Source organism: Triturus cristatus, chromosome 3_2 (assembly GCF_964204655.1).
Source record: "Triturus cristatus chromosome 3_2, aTriCri1.1, whole genome shotgun sequence".
In the NCBI taxonomy this organism is placed as follows: domain Eukaryota; kingdom Metazoa; phylum Chordata; class Amphibia; order Caudata; family Salamandridae; genus Triturus; species Triturus cristatus.
The window spans coordinates 933,489,626-933,512,555 of NC_140584.1; the positions used below are offsets into that span (position 1 = coordinate 933,489,626).

Sequence of the window (22,930 nt, forward strand, 5' to 3'; positions counted from 1 at the left end):
GTATTAGTACATATACCAACATGAACCAATAATCAATAATCAATAAACTAATGTACAAGCAATCTTATCAGATCAAGACAATCATCAAAAACCATCAAACTCTGCTACCAGGAAATTGATAGAGATCAGGGTGTGTATAATATTCCCACTACCACAGATGGAGTAATCTCACAGTTACACGCACACGCATACATCATACGCTAGGGCCCATTTCACTACACTAACATACGCTCAAATACTCTACCAGCAATAAACCTGTGGAAAGAAAAACTCCTAATCACCCTGCATCTATATCGAGGTCGATAAGACCTGGTTTTTGTGACTGTCCTTAAACATAATCTATACAACATATACAGCAATAATCAAAAATGTAAACCCAATAATTGACAAGAAAGAATATCCAACACCATGTTTAAAATTATATTGCTTTATCTAAAATTAGTCAAAAGAAATCAATCAGAGTAAATCATTTTCTCATAGTTACCTATTCTAGCTAAATGTCAGAACGGGTCAGGACAAGTCTCTCGGTAAATGTCTCTCAAGACGAAGTCCCTTCAGCATCAATCCTCAGCAACGCAGATTCGGTACGCGGCAAAGGCAAAATGGCAAGTGGCAAAACCCTCTCTAGGCTAACATTTCTTATAGTTTCTAAAACAATGGAAAGATACATTGGAAACATAGAAAAAACTGTAATGTCCGCCGGACCTGCTGAGCAGAGCGAGAAGGAAAGGATGTAACATCGCTACATTTGAAAATCTCCGCTCAGGAAAAGTTCACATAATAAAGACTACGGAACAGGAACCAAGAAATAAAACATGTATCTTATTAGTTCTACTTCTCCTCGGCAATCGAGCCACAGTTCAGAGTTTTTCTCTAAGGCTCCTTTGTTTCCCAAGGCTGCCAAGGACATTTTCATTTCACTTGGAGATCTCCCAAAACTGCTGCTGTCCTCATGGAAAGTTTTCAAACAAGCAAGCAAGGACCATGGTCAGTTAGCTTCAGGACCATTTCCAGCAGGGGTCTCCCTCGTCACAGTTTTCATATTATAAATCACAGCCAGGCTTACAAATCGGCCATCTTTTCTAGGCCATCATAGGCCTCAATAGACCATCTTAATTAAAAGAAACAAAAACAACGTTACCACAGCATAGTGATTAAACAGTGTTAACCCCACTAATACCCTTATGTGTATGCATCTATCTAGCACTTGCAACATAGAAAAGCATTAATTCGGAAAGCATTTTGTGCTCAAAAATAAACAGCACATAGCAACGTTTAAACATGAAAACACGCACGTTAATTTTAAACAGCACATTTATGCGCACCCACGTGTAACTCTCTCTTGTTAGGACAAACGGATTGATTAATATAAACGCACTTGCACAAGACAAATAATTAATTATTAATTATTAATAAATTAGTACAACGAATAGACATGCCAGAGCTTCAAAAGCCACTGAATTTTCAAACTGAAAACTCTGCTCCAGCAAAGGCAGACAGAAACTGCAGAGACCCCATGAGGCTGAAGCACAGGAATGAACGGGAAGTGGAAACTTGTCACAAAAAAATGTCAGTTGTCTTGAGACTGGGAAGAATAAGATTTTGTTTCATAGAGAAGGCATCTTACATAGGTAAGACATGTGGCTATTTGGGTAAGACGCTGAAGAGGGCATAATACTTGTTCATGGCCAGACTGTCCTCTTCCAGAACAATGCTAGATGTCATGCTCCCAGAAAAACAAAGACTGCAGGAGATTTGCTTTACCGCTCTGCATCTGGAAGAGAAGACTGGCAGACAAGTTCTATCATAGAGACATCCAGGAGGCATGCTTAGCTTTAAAGCACAGGTAAACATTCGCTGTGGTGTTTTTAAAAATGCTGTAGAGCAAAGCTCTGCTGCATCAGTGGTTTCGACAGTATCATAACCTGATGCGTTGCAGGCTATGCCACCCCAAGTTATGCCGAGACCCTGTGCCCTGCAAATGTTGATTCTGACAGCGCTGTGATCCTGTGCCCGGTGGATGCAGCCCTAGTCCTCAACCTGGGGTTTTTGGCTCCAACCCCCCCCCGACCCCCCCCATGGATGCAACATTCGACCCCATTACAGGAGCACCCTGTTTTTCAGTAAAAACACCTAAGAAACAACGGATCTGAATAGGTACTTGAACTGAAGAAGCTGGAATCCAAGTTCGCACACTGTGTGATAACTTTATTAATATATGAAAAGTTAGACATTGTATAACAAATGTGAGTGAGTCCCAAATTTCGTCAACTTCATATTTGAGATAATCAATCATCCACCTTGGTTGGAGGGGAAGGGGCAGGAGAATCACAAAAAGGATTAGTTGCATGTGCTTCTACTGGGAAACATAAAAGGTAGGATGTATCTACCAGGAAATTGGAGCTTTGGACAGAAAGCCACTGGATTAATCTATTTAATGATGGTGAGAGGACCAAACTGGTAATTGATTGGATACAGGTCTTCTAAAACTATTGACTTTACATTTCTGTAAGGGTTACACTAACTTGGCAATCCAGACCTAGCAGGAGCAATGGTAGTTTCCACACTTCTTGAACCCACAGGTGACACTGCAAAAGATATGTGTTGGTCAGCAGCAGACTGGCGAAGGAGAATTGGACAGGAGAGCAAGAAATAAAGACACCTGATATCTTTACTTTCAGCTGAATGCTGGGCTCAACCTGCTTTACAGAGGCGTTTCTTTCTACAACAAGAAATAACGTAGTAATTCATCAATTACGTTACAATGCTCTAGTCCTATTATGACATACTTTGTGACAGTCTGTTTAAATCACTATCAATGGATAGTGAAATCTCTGACTTCCTGGAGTTGAAAGATAGACTAGACTTTTGTAATAGATGTTCAAAATAACGTGAACTATAATACAGTTTCCTTTGTACACCTCTGCCGTCCGTGAATTGTAACTCAAGTCTGTGATTTGAATGATTCTCAATATATATAGTTAATCAGTTATAACATAACGAGTACACATTAGAATTTTAGTATTATGTTTTCACAACTGACTATATGCATTCACTTCCCCACTACTGGCAATACCTTAATATTGTAAGTGATTCAGATAATATAAACAAAGTCTGTATAAGTTGCGTATTTGCAAGTTCCTCTTGTGATCAAGTACAATAGCTAATAATTCTAGCGTGGATGACCCGATGCAATAGAGTTCATAAATCATGGAAAGATGACTCTGGTACTAATTTGCAAATCAGAGTCTAAATACTTGATCTTAAGTGTTATCCAGAATACTTCTCTGAAATCGGCAAGTCCTGGATAACATCATATGTGAGTGCAGTGTGTTCCAATCTCCTGGCAACAATGTTCCACCCACAGCAACAAAGTATCACAATTGCCTGACAAGGAGCGCTCTGAAATGGGAGGAACATATACTCTCAGGATCTAAGATGGCTGCCACAATTGTAAGTCTCTTGATTCTACTTGTGTGCTTCATGTAGTGCAAGTGTCACAGCCGCAAAACCTCACAGAAAGGGATGCCCACATTCTGCAGATGCCGCTGACCTCTCCAGCAAAGGACTCGATCACCTCTGAAGTTCAGAGTAGGATGTCTCCATGCCTGCCAGGGATACATAGGTGAACACGGGCCAAAGATCATGACGCTTTCTGAGTCTGCTTAGCCTGTTGTAGATTCTTTATGATTTGCCTTTGCTTTTATCACTGTTCTATGAACTCAAAGTCTGCTGGTACTTCTGGATTCGATTGAGGTGAAGAGTTGAAGGAAATGTCTGCAGATGATAGCTTTGGAGACAAAAAACAGGTAATAACTTGGTAGCAGAGTGTCTTACAAAGCAAATTCTGTTAATGATATAGAGATAGGGACTGACATTAGTTACGTATGGCGGCATAACTACCTACGGAGATATTGACACAACAGCAAGGTGCTATTAGTTGATGTATGTTTTCTGTAAACAGTGGTATATATCATTTCTAATTTCTGACCTGCACCCTGATGTTTAAATAGTCTCTACACCTGTACTACTTTTATTATGGGTGAATTGGAGACTGAGTATTCCTATTTGCTGTTAATGTAAACGATTCACTCTCACATTAGGGACCATCCCTGATAAGAAATAGGTAATTGATAAATTCGACATATAGTACCACTTTATTAATCTCTTCTTGAATAGTCTCTCTTCTCTCTATGGCACCTCCTGCTTCCACCAGCCCATGAATAAATTTGACTAGTTGGAGCAAAATATATGCCCATCACCGTATCCTGATTTTGTTGTTAATATGTGGTGTTGAAGTTATCATTTCTTAAGCGATGCTCCATGACTTGTAATATTTACTAAGAGGTTCCGTGAGATATAACACCGACGATCTCTACAAACTTACAAATCCCTGTTCCTGCTGCAACAGCATGTATAAAATGCAACATCTAGCGTGACAAGCTGGTCGGTCAGCTCCCTGAGAATTGCCATCAGTCACTAATTATGATGATGTTGTTCATCATGTACGAAGTTATGAGCTGTGCATGGAGTTATGTGTACTTAGCAAACCATATGTGGTATATGTCAGAGGTCTGTAAGTTGTTTATCATATTGATAATGCTCCTCCAGCTGACATTTTATATGGGACTTTTCTGTTTTATTTTCTGAAATAATATTGTGAAGTGAAGAAGCTTAGTATTTAACCATGGTGTTCGTTAACATATATTTTTTTGGTGTGTATTTGTTTAAGTATACAGGATATACACAGATTTTCATAGTGCTATATGATATATCTTTACCTCTGAGTGGTTGGAGGGGCCATGACATGAGAGGCCCAGCCTTGAGTGGATGGTGATCCCCTCCCACCCTCACCAGTGGTTAGAAATAACATATACAAATCTTTTTGGCTCTGCATATGTGACTTATGCCATGCTTTTTCCTTCAATCAATAAATGTTATAAACAAATGACTGCAACTAGAACCATAGAACAAATAGTCTCACTAAACAGGCCTTGTGAGTATAGGTGCAGTTATTTTTTTTAAAAGTGATTATAATATGGAATTTTGGAGTCTGTGAAGCAGACGAGCAAGATGTAGAAGATGCAGCTCTATTAGGAGAATAAGAAGAATGCGACCTTTACCCTTTTGCATTAAATGTCTGAACATACGTTTATTAGAGCACTAGTTGTAAAATAACATTTTATTTCTCCATGTTATGTTTAATTTTCAAAGGCATAAATATAAATTATATATACACTCGCTTTGAGGTTCCATTGTAGTTGGGGGTCTTCTTATCGGCGGGCGTGGATGTCAGGGCATCCAAACCCATCCGAGATATGCTAAACATTGATTAAAAAAATGAATCGTACTCAATGGTTCAAATTCAATTTCTTGTTTATTTCGTGCACATTATCCACAAAAAAGGGTCTAGGCACATTTCAACCTGTTTCGGCCTTGGTCACTGGTTGCTGTTAGTCCTTTTCGGTGCTCTTAAGTAGTTGCTATAGTGTTTCACTCCCAAGTGTCTGTTCAGAGTGTGTATTTGTTATCGACAGCTGTTATATGTTTCAATATATATATTTTTAAAGCACATATTGTACTTTCCACATATTTGTGGTTGCATTAATGTGTCCGTATGTATATCATAATTGCTCATGAAGTTGATTCAGAAGTTTATCTTTTTCATTTGACCTGTCCATGTTTCGAATGGCTGAACATTTTTATCTATTTTACAGGACTTGCAGTGATTGCTTTTTCAAAAACTCTTTGTGGTTATCCATAATTTCTTATTTTTTTGGTTTCATTTTTAAAGTGGCCATGAACGACTCTTCCCCGAATATTTATTGCTTTGCTGTGTGTGATTAATAGTGTTCTCCCAATTAAATCTGAGATAGTTCAACAATATTTAATATCGCCCAATGCTTCATCAGGATTTTTTCTGAGTCCAGATGCTTCTTCTGTGTATTCTGGTAGCATTCAAATGTTATCATTTTGTTTCCTGTTTTGGCCACATTTATTGGGTAGTTCTGGTTTAATTGTTATGCCTTTATTAAGCCTTTCATGATTATCTTTGTAGGGCATTGTCTTGCTTTTCTATTTCTGCATTGTTTCTTGACTTTGTTTGTCAAATTCTGATTTTAAGGAACAGTACATTATTTTCCTTAAAATTTCGCCATATGGAGACTTCACTTAAGTTTTCCTGATGAAAACGACATTATATGTTGAAGATTTTATGTGTATAGTGGTCTGAATCATATATATCCCTCAGTAGTGTAGTTTATACTTAGGATCACATTTCCCCAGGAAAAGCATTGTATGATCTGCTTATAACTTTGGTGCCATTTGACAAATCTTCACAAAACTATCCAAATAAAAGTTCACCCACCTCCTTCCTTGAAAGCTTCAGGGGGTTCCGCCATCAAGTGAGGGCTGAGAAAAAGGGTTGGAACAAAGCACAATTCGCCCATGCAATTTTGATAGGGAAAATAAGACAACGATGCAGAAAAAACAGAATTGCACCAAATTTGGCTGAAAAATAGATCTTTACCCAGAAATCATGCTTTTTGTGATTTGAAAAAATAAAGCCTTGTGATTGGCCGAGTAGGTGGTTTCTCCTGTTGGGCATTTAGCTCTTGCGGGTCCAAGATTGGTCATGCGGAATCAAGCTGCTCTCTGATTGGTGGGCCGCAACATCAAAAGAAATGTTGCGGCCGCCATTACAGGACACGGAGGCTGTTGCTGTATCGCAAATACCCTGTAGTCGTAGTGAGCAGACAGGCTGGAGCTTCATGGTGACGCTTCCTGCGAGCAGTCAATGCTGTAGCGTGAAGAGTTGGGTTAATGGAACTTCGTGTGGCGGTCTGTGTGATTGACAAGGTTTCAGTGGCAAAGAATAAAACCCTAACGAGCAAGGGTTTCACATATAGCATCAGGTAATTTATTTGTAGGACCACAGAACAATGGTAGTGGGAGGTTGGCCGGTGTATGACAGAGCTATTATGTGTCTTGTTGGTGGATGTCATCCTCTTTTATGTGTTTTGGGTGAAAAATATATTTCTCACTAGGAGTTTCACTACTTTCAAATCTCTATATTCATCATCACATAAAAGTTCCAGGTTGTACCCTTTCTCCAGTAATGAATATTTCGCCTTTTACTGTCTTTAATTTCTCTTTTGTCACTTTTTCACAGCATGCTTTGTCAACAAACTGCTTTCTAGGTTCTGTCGAATTTGTGAAATTAAGAATTGCAGCACTGTTCTGCTTAACAGTCTTTATATTGATGATAGGCTTGTCATTCCTCAACTCTTAATCGTATCTCTAACTTATTCATATTTTCATGAAAGGTACTGTATCCTTTTCTATGAATAGCTCTCATTACATATTGCTGAAAAACATTAAATATATATTCTTTTTGTAACCTTGGAACAAATGTTGATTTTAATTTTAGTCCACTTTCCCCTGCATATGTGTACTTGATATCCAGTTTGAGAGTTGTATTGTATTGTATTGTATTGTATGGAGTTCTTGTATAGTGCAGCTGTCACCCAACGGGTATCCTGGCGCTTAGAGACATGATGAATATGAAAATTAGGACAGCGGGAACCAACTGAGCTCTTAATCAGGAAACTTACTTCCTGGTCCTGGCAAATCGCCAGGTCTTTAGGTTCCTCTTGAAGCCCATCGGGAGTCGGCTTGCCTGATGTTTTGAGGTAGCTCGTTCCAGAGACAAGCTGCTGCTGTACCGAAGGCCCTACCTCCCATCCTGGCCATCCTAACTCTAGCAATGGAAACCAGGCTTTGACTGGCAGATCAAAGAGATCTTCTGGGCACATACCAAGAGAATCTCTCTCGCAGGGCTATCGGGCCTATATTATGTAAAGCCCTATATACCATGCATAAAGACTTATAGCTAACTCTATCTCTGATGGACAACCAATGGAGGTCCCTAAGAGCCAGAGTGGTAGACGAGCAGCGTTGTCTATCAAGAGCCAATTTGGCCGCCATAGACTGGACTCTTTGCAGCCCCTGCAGGATGTATTGAGGGGCACCCAAATACAGGGAGTTGCAGTAGTCCAGTCTGCTCAAGATTATGCTTCTAACCACTAAGGGTCTAGCCTCACTGGGTAGAAGAGGAAGAATTCGCCGAAGGGCTCTTAACAAGGCAAAGCAGATGCTGATTGTTTTATTGGCCTGCGATTGCATCTGGAGGTCCTCATCCACCAAAACACCCAGGTTGCGAACCGTATTTGTTGCCAAAATAGGATCCTCTTCATTCGCCCAGTAGGGGTTTGGACCTTCTTGCTGCAGAATAGTACAGCAGCTCTGTCTTTCCCCCCCCCATTGAACTGTAAGGAATTGGCCTTCAGCCAATCCGAGACCTGGCCCATACACGCCTGGAAGATGTTCATAGGCACCGTGTGCTTTCCTTCCAAGGAGAAAAGCAGTTGAGTGTCATCGGCATAATAGACAGGTCGATCCCATAGGATTTTATAACAGGGATCAGAGGGCGTAGGTAGATATTAAAAAGGATCGGGCTAATTGCCGAGCCCTCAGGCACTCCGTGACAGACCGGAGACTTCAGGGAGGCAAATGGCGCCATGGTTACCACCTGTTGTCTATTTGATAAATAGGATTGCAGCCACTTCAACACACAGCCCCTCACCCCCAGCCTCTCCAGCCTCGTGATCAGAACTGCATGATTTACTGTGTCGAAGGCAGCCGACATATCCAGTAACACCAACACCGAGGAGTCACTGTTATCGGCGCGCATTCTTAACTTATCCAACACAGTTGTCAAAGCAGTCTCCGTTCCGTGACCAGGCCGGAATCCGAACTGGTCCCTGTCTAGTAGATGGTTTTCTTCAAGATAACACGACAGGGACTTACTGCCCATTTTTTCCAAGATCTTAATAGGAAAAGGCAGGAGGGATATAGGTCGAAAGTTGGCTGGTATTGAAGGATCTAAAGATGGCTTCTTCAACAGGGGGGTTACCACTGCCTGCTTCCAAGCCTCTGGTACTACTCCTTCGCTCAGGGATTGGCAGCATATTTGTCGCAACCATGGGAAAAGATCAGGACCATACTCCTTCCAGATCTTATGTGGGAGAGGATCAAGAGGTGACCCAGAGGATATCTCCTGAGCAATGGAGTTGAAAAGTGCTTCAGTAAGAGGTTGGAAGTGCTCGAGGGATATGTCAGTTCGAATTTCCTCGTCACCTACCTGGATGTAGGTAACACCCTGGTTGAACCTTCCCACAATTTTCGCGACCATGTCGTTAAAAAAAGTGGCAACTTCATCACAAAGTTTTTGTGATGCCTGCTCTTTATTGGCCAAGCACCCGGGGTTTGAGAGGTCCCTCACGATGTTAAAAAGAGCCTTTGTACCATTGGGCGCCTGTAGGATAGAGCTGGCATAGAATTGTGATTTGGCCCCAATCATGGGCTGTTTATATTGGACCTGTACTAATTTCAGTACTTTCTTATCTGTAACTGAATATGATCTGCGCCACCTCCTCTCGGCAAGCCGCGCGTATCAATCGCAGCTCCTCACTAAACCAGGGGGCCGTGGGTTTCCTCCTATTCTTGATCTTTTTTAACGGGGCACAGCCGTCAAGGATGTTGGTTATATAGTTACTATATCTATCGTAGTTCTTATCTACTGACTCGCCAGGGTGAAAAAGGGTCTCATTTTGAAGGAAAGGGGCTTTTCTGTCTTTTGGCAATTTCTTCCAGTCCCTTCCCCACCGATAGGTAGTTTGAGCTTTCCTGTACTGTGTGGCCTTGGGAATGGTCATCCTAAAATGTATAAGGAAGTGGTCAGTCCAGTTTAGAGGCGAAATGTTAATCACTTCTGTCTCGGACTGATTAGCATACACCAAATCCAGCACATGACCTCCCTGGTGAGTTGGCTCTTGTATTAGTTGATGGAGACCAAAATTCTCACAGGTTTGGCTTAGGGCCTGCAGATGGTTCCCTGGGCTCCTGGTATCCCAGAGGTTAAAATCACCTAGGAATAGCAGTCTAGAATGTGTCAGCGCCAGGGAAGCGATGGTATCAAGTAGTGCCTGGTGTTGAGAGTCTAGACCCGGAGGTCTATAGCATACCAGGCCTGTCAGCAGTCTCCCCTTTGGCTCTTGCAGTGTAAAGCCCAGAAGCTCATATCCTGCAATCTCTTTTATCTGTATGGGTGCACAACTCCATTTCTCTTTAAAAATTATCCCAACCCCCCCTCCTCTCCCTGTAGACCTCGGTTTATGGAGGATCTTATAGCCTATCGGGCACGCGAAACCAAGCTCCACTGAGGAGTCCGGGTTGGTCCAAGTCTCCGTGATTAATAGCAAATCCAGGTCCAGATCCTCCAGCAAACTAAAGATCTCTTGATGGTGTTTTACCAGGGATCTACTGTTAATCAGACCACACGTTAAAACCGTTTGGTCTCCCTCCCGACCCCCCCTTGCCAAGACTCAATAATGTTTCCCTGGAATAGCAGATCCTACCAGTGTACGGCCGGGCAGCATGGCTGGCGCTGGGCGCGACCGGTGCGCGGATGGGTGCAGACGGGCTTGCCTCTGGTGCGCCCGCTGCGTGCTGCATTCCCTCCCCTAAATAGGGTTGTTTCAAGCTCCAGCCAGCCACTAGAGCGCTAACCAGGATGGCGCTCGAATGTTGGTCCTCAAGCAGGAAGTCTGTCATCTCGCTAAAACAGCGAGGTGGAGTGCCAGTATTTTATTGTGCGAGTAAGTGGGCAGAATGGTTTTTGGGCAGCATTAAAAACACGATTCCAGCAGCAATTTTACAATAGTTAAAAACCTTTTCCTTAAAACTGGCAGAGGCGAGGGGGCGCGGTGCAGCGTAGCCAGGAAACCGTTTCCTGAATCAGACGATCAGCGCGTTCCGCTTCCTATAGGTCTCATTCACTTGGGGAGCACGCTTGCATTCCCTCCCCTAAATAGGGTTGTTTCAAGCTCCAGCCAGCCACTAGAGCGCTAACCAGGATGGCGCTCGATGGGTGGTCCTTAAGCAGGAAGTCTGTTAAATCGTTCAAGTTGCAGTCACAGGCTTCTTCTGATGATATCATTGTTTTTAGAGAAATCGGATCTTGTAGGCCTTGAAATGATCTCTTAAGGGGACAAATTTTGTTGTACACTCTAACCATATAGCAATACAGTCTTGTTGCAATGAAAAACAGTATGGGTCTGCATGTGCCTCACTAGGGAGGAAACAAGTGAGAGCCGATCAATTTTCTATTATTTAGGGATTTAAATAATGATGCTGAAAGACCTTCGAAATGAAATGAATAATTACAAATGAATTAATAGGAAATATGGAAATTTACCACTGAAGTCATTCATAATAAGAACACATACAAATGTGTTTCAAACCATCTTGAGCTCTTCATAGAGGTAATGCACGTAGGAGGGTTACATATTAAGAGCTCTTTTAGCTATGGAGTTTTTATGGTTATATAATATGCGGGATAATTGTAAATAAGCCAAGAAGAAACCTTTAATATAATTACGAGACCCATGTTTAGGTTGAGCAGATATGAGGTTCTAGTTCTAAACGTAAGGCAGACAATGCTTTTAAGTGATGTTGAATTTCTGTTTAATTTTTATGATTATATCATGGCAGTGTCTGTTTGTTTCTAGTGTGACTCATCGTGATTTGTGATATATATCTTGGAATACCATGATTATTGCTCTAAGCAAGTGACAATAAGAGTTGCAATACATTTGTTGGGAAAAGACAAAACAGTTGTGTCACTAGCAAACAGAGGCATACCTGTATGGTGCCAGCAAGAACTGTGAGTTTTAATGAGTAAAATAAATAAATAAGTAGAAATTAATTCATTATGTTCTCTTTCTTGCTTGAGTGCAACAGTGGTACAGGCATATTTTATTTTGTCCGAGGAGAATTGTATTTTTAAATGCGTGAATCAAGATAAACATGTCGATTACACTTAATTTTGGAATATGGCATCAATCTTTCCAGACTACGGTTGGTATTTAAAAAAATGTTCATTGCTTTGACTTGATTCATAAGCTTACTGTGAAGAAGATATTGGTCCTCTCTGACGGAATGTTTTTGCTTTCCATTTCAGACTCATTTTAGTTCACACAAGTGCCTGCAATACAAAGAAATAGAGAATGGCGGCAACACTTTCTGAATACACCATCGGTGGAGTGAAAATAATGTTCCCCTGTAAGGCCTACCCCTCACAGCTTGCTATGATGAATGCAGTAAGTAACACTTTCATCTGTTTGGGAGATTTTGTAGCTTGAAGGAAAAAGGCAACTGAGAGATGTAGCCTTGCTTTTAGGTTGTCGACTGCGGAAGCAGAGTACCCACGTTGTTTCCGCCTTAATCGAACTCAGCACCTTTACTGGATCGCTTTATCTCCCTGATCCTACTTCTCTTACCTACAAAAGTTGTAGAAATGCCTATGAACAAACTAGCCTTCCTGTATTACACGTTAAATCAAAGCATTGGACATTAAAATACAGTCTTCTTTTCGTTGTACAAAGAGCAAGCCCACAAAACCGGTGCCGACTGGGTTTGGTGCAGGTATGCTGTAAGGTGCTGCTCTTTGGAATGAGTAGGATGGATAAACGTACATGGATTTCAAGGTAGATATGAGACAACAAGAGTCGTTAATGAAAACCAGTTCTGTATGAACTAGAGTCCAGGTACCATCGCATATCTGACGCGACTTTAAAGAGCGGACTGCCTGTAAACTAGTGCTCTATGAAGTGATGAAGTATAAATAACTTTGCATCTTCGTCATTTGTTCATTCAAGTTATTTTCCGTAAAGAACTACTTAATGCCTTTAGATAGGTAAACACAACCCTTACAAGCTCAGCTTTGAACGGGAAACAAGACGTTCATGAATCCTGCCGTAATAAAGCTTATTTGCCTTGACTGTACCTTTTATTTATTTAATACTTTTATACAGCAGTACTCGAGACAAGGGTATTGGGGGGGCTTGACTGATATATTTACACCATTCAGGGTGAGGTGGAAGCGAAAGCATAAATTTCATAGGCCATTGGGGACAGATAGAAACTATAAATACATACAACGTATGGCCGGGTTAATTTAGTTGTGTATAATCATTTCAGTCTCATGACATTCTAGCATAACTTTTTGTTATTGGCCGAATTCTGCTAAGCTTGTCCAGTGCCTGCGTGTAATCTGGCATTTTTCCCCAGAACAATATCACATGTTCACAGTTCTTCTTACCTAGTGGGGATTCTTTAATTAGTCTTAGCATGTCAACTAGTGTGAAGACGTTCCATTAAAGTTTGATAGACTTCATCTGTACAGACCAACAACCGTCCCATTTGGTGAATTTGGCATATCATAGTCAGCGAGTCCTCACAGACGAGGACTGCTAGTACATACATGGGCATTAGGCATTCGATTTAAGAGGCAAACCATATGGATTTTGTTTGGTCTTTGGGAATCTTGTCTGCTCTTTGACCCCCCTCTTGATGGTCAATGCATTATATTCCCCAGCTGCTTTGGTGGAAAGGTGTTATGTAAAATTGTTGAATTGTAGATTTCTATGTGGTGATAAGTAGGGAACAGTGAAGAGCTTTGATGAGCTGTTGCATAGTCTCGAGTGAGATGTCTAAACTAAATTAAGTAGTGTCTGTAAGGATATACAAATGGCCTCCAGGCAACCATGCAGCTATCATAAAACACCGTGTGCCTCTCTGGTCAACCATGGGAACCAGCAGCTGTATTTACCCTGCCCAAGGATGACGACTTTTGAATATCATTTTTAGTAACTTCATATTTATAACTTCCCCATCATAGTTGCAGTAAAGTTTGGAAATATAGCAAGGACAACATGTAAAATAAAAACTATAAACATCATTTAAATGGACCTAATCAATGTACTATAAATAGCTACCAATCGTTTTACCTGCCTTCTGGTGCTTTTTATTCAACGTTAGTAAACCCGTATTAACTTTTTAATATTGTGTGTTTAAAGGAATTTGTAATTTTAGCACATTTGTTAAGAATACTTACATTTGAAAATCTTGTTTGTGAAATCCTAAACATTTTATTGGTAAGAGGCAGCATTCATAAACTATTTCTAGACGAAAAAATATTTTGTTTTATAGCTTCCATGTATCTTGTTGCCAATCGCAAAGCTGCTCCCAGCTCGGGAAGACAACATATTAATTTTTACAGCTGTTTAAGTTGTTTAAGTATTTAGTAGGTATGAAACGTAAACATTCTTTGGAGGGCAGGCATGATATTTTATGCACGCTTTTTACTTACTCCTTTTCATTTTTTTATGTATGTCATTTCATTTTCAGATTGTGCGCGGGTTGAACTGCAAACAGCACTGTTTGTTGGAGAGTCCGACCGGAAGTGGGAAAAGTCTTGCGTTGCTGTGCTCTGCACTAGCATGGCAGCAGTCTTTATATGGTCAGTAGTATAGAGCCTTTATTGCATAATTTTTTCTTGTCACCGAATGCAAAAACATAAAACATAAACTAATATATTTATTTTATAGATTATTTAAAGCTAACTCTTTTTTCAGTTATTTTTTATTGGGTTTTCGAGACTTAAGACAAACACATTGAACATGACAGGCAGAGCAAAACAACCGACCCCGTAGCCACATGTCATTATCCGAATCATTAGAACAATCCTTGAAGTCCAAAATAGTCCCACCAAATGCCCCATATCTTGCACTGTTTATTTGGGCAGCCTTGTGCTGCGTACACAAGTTCTTCCATTTCAGCACATCAGTCCATAGCCTGTTGCCATGCTTGCCATGCTTGCAAGTCCGGGGTGTCAGCCGAGGTCCAGTTCCGGACCATATCCTGCTTAGCGAGCAGGGTCACCAAGCCCACGAGATGCCTCTCAGATTGTCTCCGGCTCAGGTCATCCAGTAATCCCAGGAGAGCAATACAGGGTGAACAGTCCACTGGTCTTCCCAATTCCCCAGACAGAACTCCCATGGCTCAGGACCAGTAACCGTATATAACGGGGCGACCAGACTACATGATAACAATCTGCACTGTCAGCTCTGCATCGATGACAGGCGGGCAATGGAAGTTTACCCACCTGCCAAAGCTGCAGCAGTGTCAAGTACATGGCGTGTAAGACATTCACTTGGATCAACCGGAGCCGAGAGGATATAGCTAGTTCTTTCGGGGCCATGTGCCCCTCCCTCCATTCCCTGTCCTCTAGAAGGCCCACCCAGGATTCCCAACGGGTACGAAGAGTGGTAAGCAATTCCGTGGAATTGTTCACCAAGGACTAATATATTTTGGAGACCCCTCCCTGGCCCCGGGGACCGATAAGAACCTTGGGCTCCATGGGACTAAATTCAGGAACTACCCCGAGGGAGGACCGGTGGGACAACAGGGCATGTTGGAGCTGCAGGAAGTTGAAAAATTGACAAATGTGTAACTGGAAGTCGGCCTATATTTCTGAGAATGACCGCATGTTTGACTCGCCCAAACGTGAAATATCAATCAGGTCCCACCTCCCAAATACCACTAATGTGGCCACTTGGCAGAGTTGTGTACCTCTCCAAGGGGACCAGGCAAGATTGAGAAGGCGTGCAATGTGAATACCGAGGTAGAGGAAGTTTATCCTACAGAGGGGGATATGCGGCAGCCATGACCCTGCGTGGCACCCGTCAACGGGATCAGCATGGACTTAGAATGATTAACCAGCAAGCCGAAGGTCTGGCCATATAGGTTCTCAATGTATAATACTCTGGGGCCCGCCGCCGACGGGTCGCGTAGAAAGAGCAGCACATCAACTCCTTCCCCCCACCAGAACGCCTGCAATTCTGTATCGCAGTGAAAACACGTCACCAGAACCTCAATCTCAAGAGCGGAAAGGGAGGATGAGGGGCACCCCTGCCTGGTTCCCCACTGAATCGGGAACACCCGCGGAAGGACCCCATTCACCCGGATTCGGGCCCTGGGGCTGTCATAAAGCGTCCACACATAAGAGATAAATCGGCGGCCAAAGACCAGGCAATTGAGTGTGTCCCAGAGGAAGTGTCAATCAAGAGAGTCAAAAACCTTTTCAAAATCTGCGGCTACAGTAGCGTGTACTGTGGCGTGAATTCACACTGATCGGGATGGACCAGCATACCAGTGACCCTGAGGATTTGGCCTGAGGACCGAATGTACGTTCAGCACCATAAAGACGTCCAGTAGTTGCAACAGAAACTCCGCTGTATCATTGTTCATGAGGCACCAGGCGTTAAGGCACCAGAATGGGCATTCCCCTTGAGCACCCTTGCACAGGTGAATAGTGACTTAAGTGTGATCCAAAATACCCCTGGGAAGGATTTCTGACCCAGTGGTGTGTAGCAAGTCTGTGGCAGGCATGAAAACATAGTCGATACGTGTTCTTGTCTTATGTGCAGCTGAGTATACACCTGTGTGCAAGGGTTCCAGGCGTGCCAGACATCGCAGAAGCCAAGGTAAGAAGCCCAGTCAGCAAGATGGGTGGCCACAGGCCGGGTACCATTCAAAGCCATTGAGCTGTCAGTGTCAGAGGACATCATCATGTTGAAATCATCACCTACTACGGTGACACCCATGGGATAGCCTGCCAATACCTCCTGCACCGCTTCCAATGTGGGACCCGGTAATTGGAGAGTGACATAGACACTCGGCAGATTGTAAGCCTGCCACTGATCGCCCCGTCCACCGTGACATATCTACCCTGTGGGTCCGTTGCACTACGAGTGATCACCGTTGGTAGGCGTTTGTGGATCAGGATAGCTACTCCATTGGAGCCCTTAGTGTAACCGACATGGTAGACCCTATTGTATCGATAATGGGCCAGGAAGGGGCATCGGGTACCAAGAAGGGGCATTGGTTACCAAGTAGGTGCGTCTCCTAGGGTAGGAGCACCTCCGGGGCAAGACATTTCGCAAAATCCAAAACTGCACTCCACTTAATGCGATCATTCAGACCATTGACATTCCATGTGATTATTTTAAGAACCATTGGGTACTGTGTGGGATACAAAGGTCTTGTCGAAACCCACACAGGCAATCGCAGGATAAAGAACTCTGGATCGCAGTCTGCCTGAAAAATAAACAAACTCACTGCCAATTGGGCCAAACTGCCCTAACCCACCCTCCCCTATATCCTCCCTTCATAATTTAATCCCAGGAACATCTGTCGCCCCAGCAATGTAAATTACAAACAGCAGAAAACCAACTTTTGGAGTGATTCAAACCCTGTCCCCCCACTGGAAAATACTCATTGGAAACAATATTGTGCTGCTGGCACATTGATATTGTTATGTCCAAAGGGAAGCCATGGCAGCAGCCTCAGGTCCTCGCTCCATCACCCCCTCTCTTTGATGAAGATGCCGCCAAGTCCTCCTGGGTGGAAGAACCGGGGGCAGCAGCTGCACCACAGTCATTACCCTGTGGTTGACTAGGAACATCCATGGAGGAGGAGGCGGGAGACCCTTCAGGGCTCATCTGTCACTTGCGGGAGCCCCTTAGTCTGCTGTGGCTGCAGGGCTCACTCTCTGCGGCCTGCTCAAGGTGTGTGTCCCACACCCAGAGAGGGTGCGAGTTGCTGCACAGGAGCCGGCTCTCCGTTGCTTATTCCCACGCTGCTTTGGGAGTGTGGACAAACGAAGGACTTGGAGGCGTGGATTACCCGGATGTGGGCTGGAAAGAGGAGCATGTAACACAAGTTCATCGCCTGGCACTTCTGTTTGACAGCCTCAAAGGATTTGCGTTGACGCTGTACTAGATGGGTGTAGTCTGGGAAGACCAGGATCCTGGTGGATTAAAAGTTTGTGGGGGCCAACTTACGGGCGAAACGGAGGACGACATCCCTGTCCTTGTAATTAAGGATTTTTGCAGTCATCAGTTGCAAAGGGCCCTTGGTGTAGGGATCACCACCAACGATCTGTGTGCTCGTTTCCACGGTAAAGCATGGAGACAGGTGCCCTTCGGGTACCCATGATAGGATCCACTTCTCCAAGAAGTTTTCAGGAGATATCACCCCCTTGGCCCCTTTGGGGAAACCCATGAAGCGGAGGTTATTCTGCCAGGCTCAGTTCTCTGCATCCTCAGCCCGGATCTCCATGCTGCGGGAGGTCGTGGTCAGACGAAACGCCTTTAGAGTGTACACAGAGTGCTCTAGATCGATATGCGTCCCTCCATTCCTGCCACGGGGTCTGCGACATTGTGAAGGTCATGACGCAGGAGCACAACATTGATCTGACCTCCCTAATCCTGGTCTCCTGTGCTGAGTGTGAGGCCCGGATAGCAAGAAGATGTCCGTGGCATTGGGTTGGCCTGCCAGCGATGAGGTGGGAAAATCTGCATTGTCCCATCTCGACGCAGGGGTTTAAGGGGCTTTATATTTGTCAATTTTTGTTTGTGCCTCAGCATGAGTAGGTCCCCCACACCCTATGATAGAGACCAGTCTGTGATCCAGGCCAACCAGAAAGGATGAGGGTGAGGGGGAGGGAAGAGGTCCTCTAGTCCGCCCATCCCACAAAAATGGTATCCTATGTCGAAGAGAGGTATCCAGGGCACCAGCAGATTGCTCACAACCTAGAAGAGTAACCTATTAAAGGGGGGGGTTGTGGGGAGGGTGGGTTGAAGAGCCGCTTGTACAAGGGTCTGTCACACACCCTGCAGCACGAGCAGTCAGGCCTCACCACACTGTCAAATTAAAAGGTGTGGGCCGACACACCAAGAAATGATCTCTCTCCAAACATGGGAGGAAAAAGTTATGCAAAGCCGGAAGCTCTTGGCAATCCAGGATGCTGCAGGCCGTCTCACCTGGAGGAGCCGATGTATTTTGGGTAGAGAATATCCTGGGACTTGGAGGGGGGCTGGGCCGACTCGATAGTCTGTGGTGCCGCCAGCGCTGCCCGTCGAGTCTGCAGAGGTGCGGCAGGTCAGGTGGAGCCGGCAGGCCACTGAGATCGCCCCACTGAAGAAAGGGTCCCTCGGCAGTCGGAGCAACGGTACTAAAGGCATCACTGAGAAGGCAGCACACGCCATTAAGAGTATTTTTCTTTATGTTTAACTCTATCAAAAACCTTTATGTTGCACAAACTTGATTTTGACCTGAGTAGTCTTGAAAGAGACCTGGTCATCATGTGCTGAAGTTATTGTATGATTTAAGTAATGAAGACACTGTCCATGATCATCTGAGACCATCTCCGAGCCTACATGAGTGTTCTACTAAGCAAGGGTATTGACTAACTCATCGAGTGATACCTTCTTCCACGGCCAAACAATAAAAGGTTTAGGTCTATGCAGCCTCAGCATTTAACCGCATTACAGCCTGAAACTGAAACTGGGTATATGCTGTCAGCCGACACCATGGACTGGGACTTGTGTGTGCTCATCTTTACGAGAGGGACCATATCCCCACTACATTGAATAAAACATCTGTTCTTAGAGAAGAGGGGATGAGTGTGCATAACTTAATTATACTGTATTGTAAAATAATTTGACAATTTGGGGGTTGGGGCAGTTGTTCAAAATGACCCCTATCTGAGTATAACTAGTTAAATGTAAAACAAGAAGTAGGGTCTTACCTTTTAAATGTACTGCATTGCCACGACTGCATGGGAAGGCTCCTTTGGTCTGTAACTGTAACCCGCTCTTATTCCGTCCTTGTCCCATATTGGCAGGTTACACTCAGAGGTTACAAGCAACTGAATCATCAAGAGAATCTGCATGATGAGACCATCAGTTTTCAGTTAAGCATAGCACTGTAAGAGTTCTAGTCATAACAGAATCATTAATAGTATGCTTTGACAGCCCTGGCGGGATACAGTGTGGGGTTTCAGGTGTTCCAAGTCTTGGTGAGGTCGCTAGAGTATGAGGGCCCACCTCAGCCACAGGATGGGCCACAATGCCCTGAGCTGAGGGATTTATAAGTTTAAGTGAAGGGAGAATGTTCTTTTTTTAAGCAATCTTTTTATAAGGTTTTCTTAGGTTTTATATTACTAGTCACAGTCACTTACAGCATTTACATATGATGCTTAGATAACATGTAATAGCCTCAAGAAGTTCCATTCAGGACAGTGTCCGTTTCGGCTCCTGGCGTGGGGTGTGTCTCCTTTATGATTAATGTGTTCTTGATGGTTACTACGTGGTCCCAGACATCAAGAAACATCCTGACCGCAAAAGATGCCTCAATGTAAGGATGCCACTGACCGCTCTAGATTAAATAATGCGTCATTGAGTGTATCCATGTTGACTGTGATTGCCTTGATGTTCCATATTTGATCCCTGTTGAATGTCAGACCTAGTCTCCACGAGTGCCAAAGTGAAGGAATCGCATCCCTCAGACATTTCAGTGGGCATGGGGTCACCTGCACCCTTTGGTTTCTTCACTTTTCCAAGCTTAGCTCTGAAGCGAAGTGCCTCAGAGACCTTTAACGTTTGTCAAGGGATCTCCCGACAAATGGTAAACCTTACTGTAGTGTGAAAGTCTAGGGGGCAGACCATGCAGGCATTGTTGTTATCCTTCCTGGACTATCTCCCCGCCTAAGGTGCGTCACATGACAGGTGGCATGCTGGTCAGGGATGCCGAGTTAAGAATGTGTCTCCAGTGAAAAAAGTAATATAAAAAGCTGGTACCTTAAAAAGTGTTGAGATTCTGAGAAAAATGCCTTTAGACATCGAGTGAACGTAACAAATTCACTGTGGAAAGGAATTTCCAGTCAAAAGGATGCACTGCAAAGGCACTGTTCTGGAGTTGCTCAAGTTCCAATGGAAGTCATAGACTTCAAAAACATCTTTGCAAAAGCATTGGTTTTTAAATTCTAGATTGCCAAATTTAAGACCTTACATAGATATCTCCCTACGAATGTTTCCACTTGTATTTCATTCCTAAAAGCTGCCAACCCATCCTCATATTTATTTTAGGAGTGGGATCTTCTCACTATTTTGGAACAAGTGTTTGATAGCGGGATTAGATAGATGTAGACATTTTGTATAAGATGTTTATGTGCGCTTCTATTAGTATACGTTTTAGAGTCTGCCTTTTTGCAAAGCATTTGTAAAGTCTATTTTCACACGCTGTCTTTGCTGAGTGAGCGAAAAAGTTTAGAATGCATGTTTCTGTCAGATACTCTCTGTGATAAATGATTGATTAATTGTCTTTCGTTAAACAAAACATGACAGCTAACTAATTGTTGCAAAATTATTTTAAAAGCTGGAACAGTATTTATTTTAAATATATTTTGGGATCTGGGGCATGTGCAGAGATACCCTACTGATTGTGAATATACAAGCAGATTCACGATAGAGAAGTATAGTTATCAACATTTGTGTGAATTCAGACTCTGTTGTTGATCTCAAATTCAGATATATATTTGATGCTGAGATTCGCACAATGAATATGTCGTTTTTGTTGCTGTTCATTTAATAAACTTGAAGCAAGACCATATTCAGAGCCCCATTGGGTTCATTTTCATCGTAAATGAGGGATCGCTTTTCTGATGGTCTTACATACAATGTTTGTAGAGACTCCCTCTGCCCTTCTTGTTAGTTGGCCTCAGTGGCACTGGTAAGGTGAATGCCACAAGAAGAAATCACTAATTTGCATGGTCTTTTCAGTCAAGAGCAGCAATTACAAGCTACCACTAAACAATTAGTATGTGCAGTCTACATTTGATACAGTAAAGAATCGCCATAGTTTTTGTGGCCAGTCTCTCGTGAGTTCTTTATTAATGGTATTAAATACAACATGACTCCTCCTTTGTATAATCGCGGGGGGGCGAGGGTGAGGGCTACAATTATAAATTAAAGAAAGTTTCCAAAGGCGACATTTTCTTCTTACTTTGTATCTTTTAACAAAATTAAATGTAATTCCATATAAAAAAACAGAAAATTATAAAAGGGCCTTAAAAGTACACGGAGAAGCATTTTGTATGTATGTAACAATACAAATATAGTTCAAATCTATCTGGGAAGCAGCAGCATGCTGACTAGCTGATTAGAGACACAGGTTATAATATATCATTCAGATCATACGCAATAAAGCAGGTATAAGTCAGTTCTGCTATGTAGGGGTAACGCTCCTTGAAAAGATGATTTTTCAGTCTTTTTTTTCTCCTAAGTGCATGAGATATGGACTGTTTTGGTATCAGATCCTGGACACTCAGACTCGAGAAGGCCTTTTTAGGTCGAGCATAAAGCAGCGCGCATGCGCTGCTCTGGCGAGACTTATAGTAAGGGGCTTTCAAAACTCACCACACGCTTGTGCGTGTGTGGCCGATTGCTTGCGGTTACCCACATTGCGCCATATGTTTTGAATTATCGTACCCAGACACGGGCGCGATAATTCAAAACATATGGCCTGGTGCTCGCTCTCGCGCGTGCCACATTTGCCTGCTCTAGGTCGCTTTCACTTTCTTGCCGGCTGTTATTCCTTTCTTCTTATACAATCAATATAATGCAAACCATTGTCCGTTTGCATTTGACAAACTCCTATTGCCTGGCAAGTACTTTTTCCCTCATAAAAAACAACAAAAGACCACAATTAAGCTCCGTGTACATGTATGTTATGGATCAAACGTGGTTCTTTGTGGCTGTGACTGGCCATGGCTAACGTATGGCCGCCAATGTCACCTACAGCGCATGCTTTGATTTAGTGGCATATTTTGTATGATAATCCGGTTAGTGTTCTCCATGACGTAGCAAAGCTAGTTATTCACGGTTGGCTGTGGAAACAGCATTGCCATGGTAACAGTGACACCTCTCCATTCGGAAGTTCTGTATCGTCCTGCCTCACTAAACCGTCCCCACGTGTCCTGGATCTGAGCCCAGTGCTCGATAGAGCCTATTATTGGCTTCCTGCAAGATGTACAAATAGACACATTTGTTGGTCTGAACACAGCTCCCCGGGTCATTCTGAGGCAGTCAGAGTTGCCTCAGCCTCTGTTCCTTCCCTGTCTGTG

General features: G+C 43.1%; 1 protein-coding gene and 1 long non-coding RNA gene across 3 annotated transcripts in view; one reads left to right on the plus strand and one right to left on the minus strand.

The window, feature by feature from the left end:
• BRIP1 (BRCA1 interacting DNA helicase 1) overlaps positions 1–22,930 on the plus strand; it is a 1,188,160-nt gene that overhangs the window by 36,085 nt on the left and 1,129,145 nt on the right. For both annotated transcript variants that reach the window (XM_085649424.1, XM_085649423.1), the window contains exons 2-3: positions 12,083–12,221; positions 14,311–14,422. In XM_085649424.1, the coding sequence (XP_085505550.1) occupies positions 12,129–12,221; positions 14,311–14,422 (205 nt within the window). In that variant the 5' untranslated portion in view covers positions 12,083–12,128. The remainder of the gene's footprint in view (positions 1–12,082; positions 12,222–14,310; positions 14,423–22,930) is intronic.
• The window catches only part of LOC146858835 (uncharacterized), an 87,688-nt gene continuing 65,171 nt past the window's right edge, over positions 414–22,930 (minus strand). The window contains exons 2-3 of the long non-coding RNA XR_014980030.1: positions 19,556–19,693; positions 414–3,790 (exon numbers count right to left, since the gene is read on the minus strand). This is a non-coding gene — a long non-coding RNA (uncharacterized LOC146858835). The remainder of the gene's footprint in view (positions 3,791–19,555; positions 19,694–22,930) is intronic.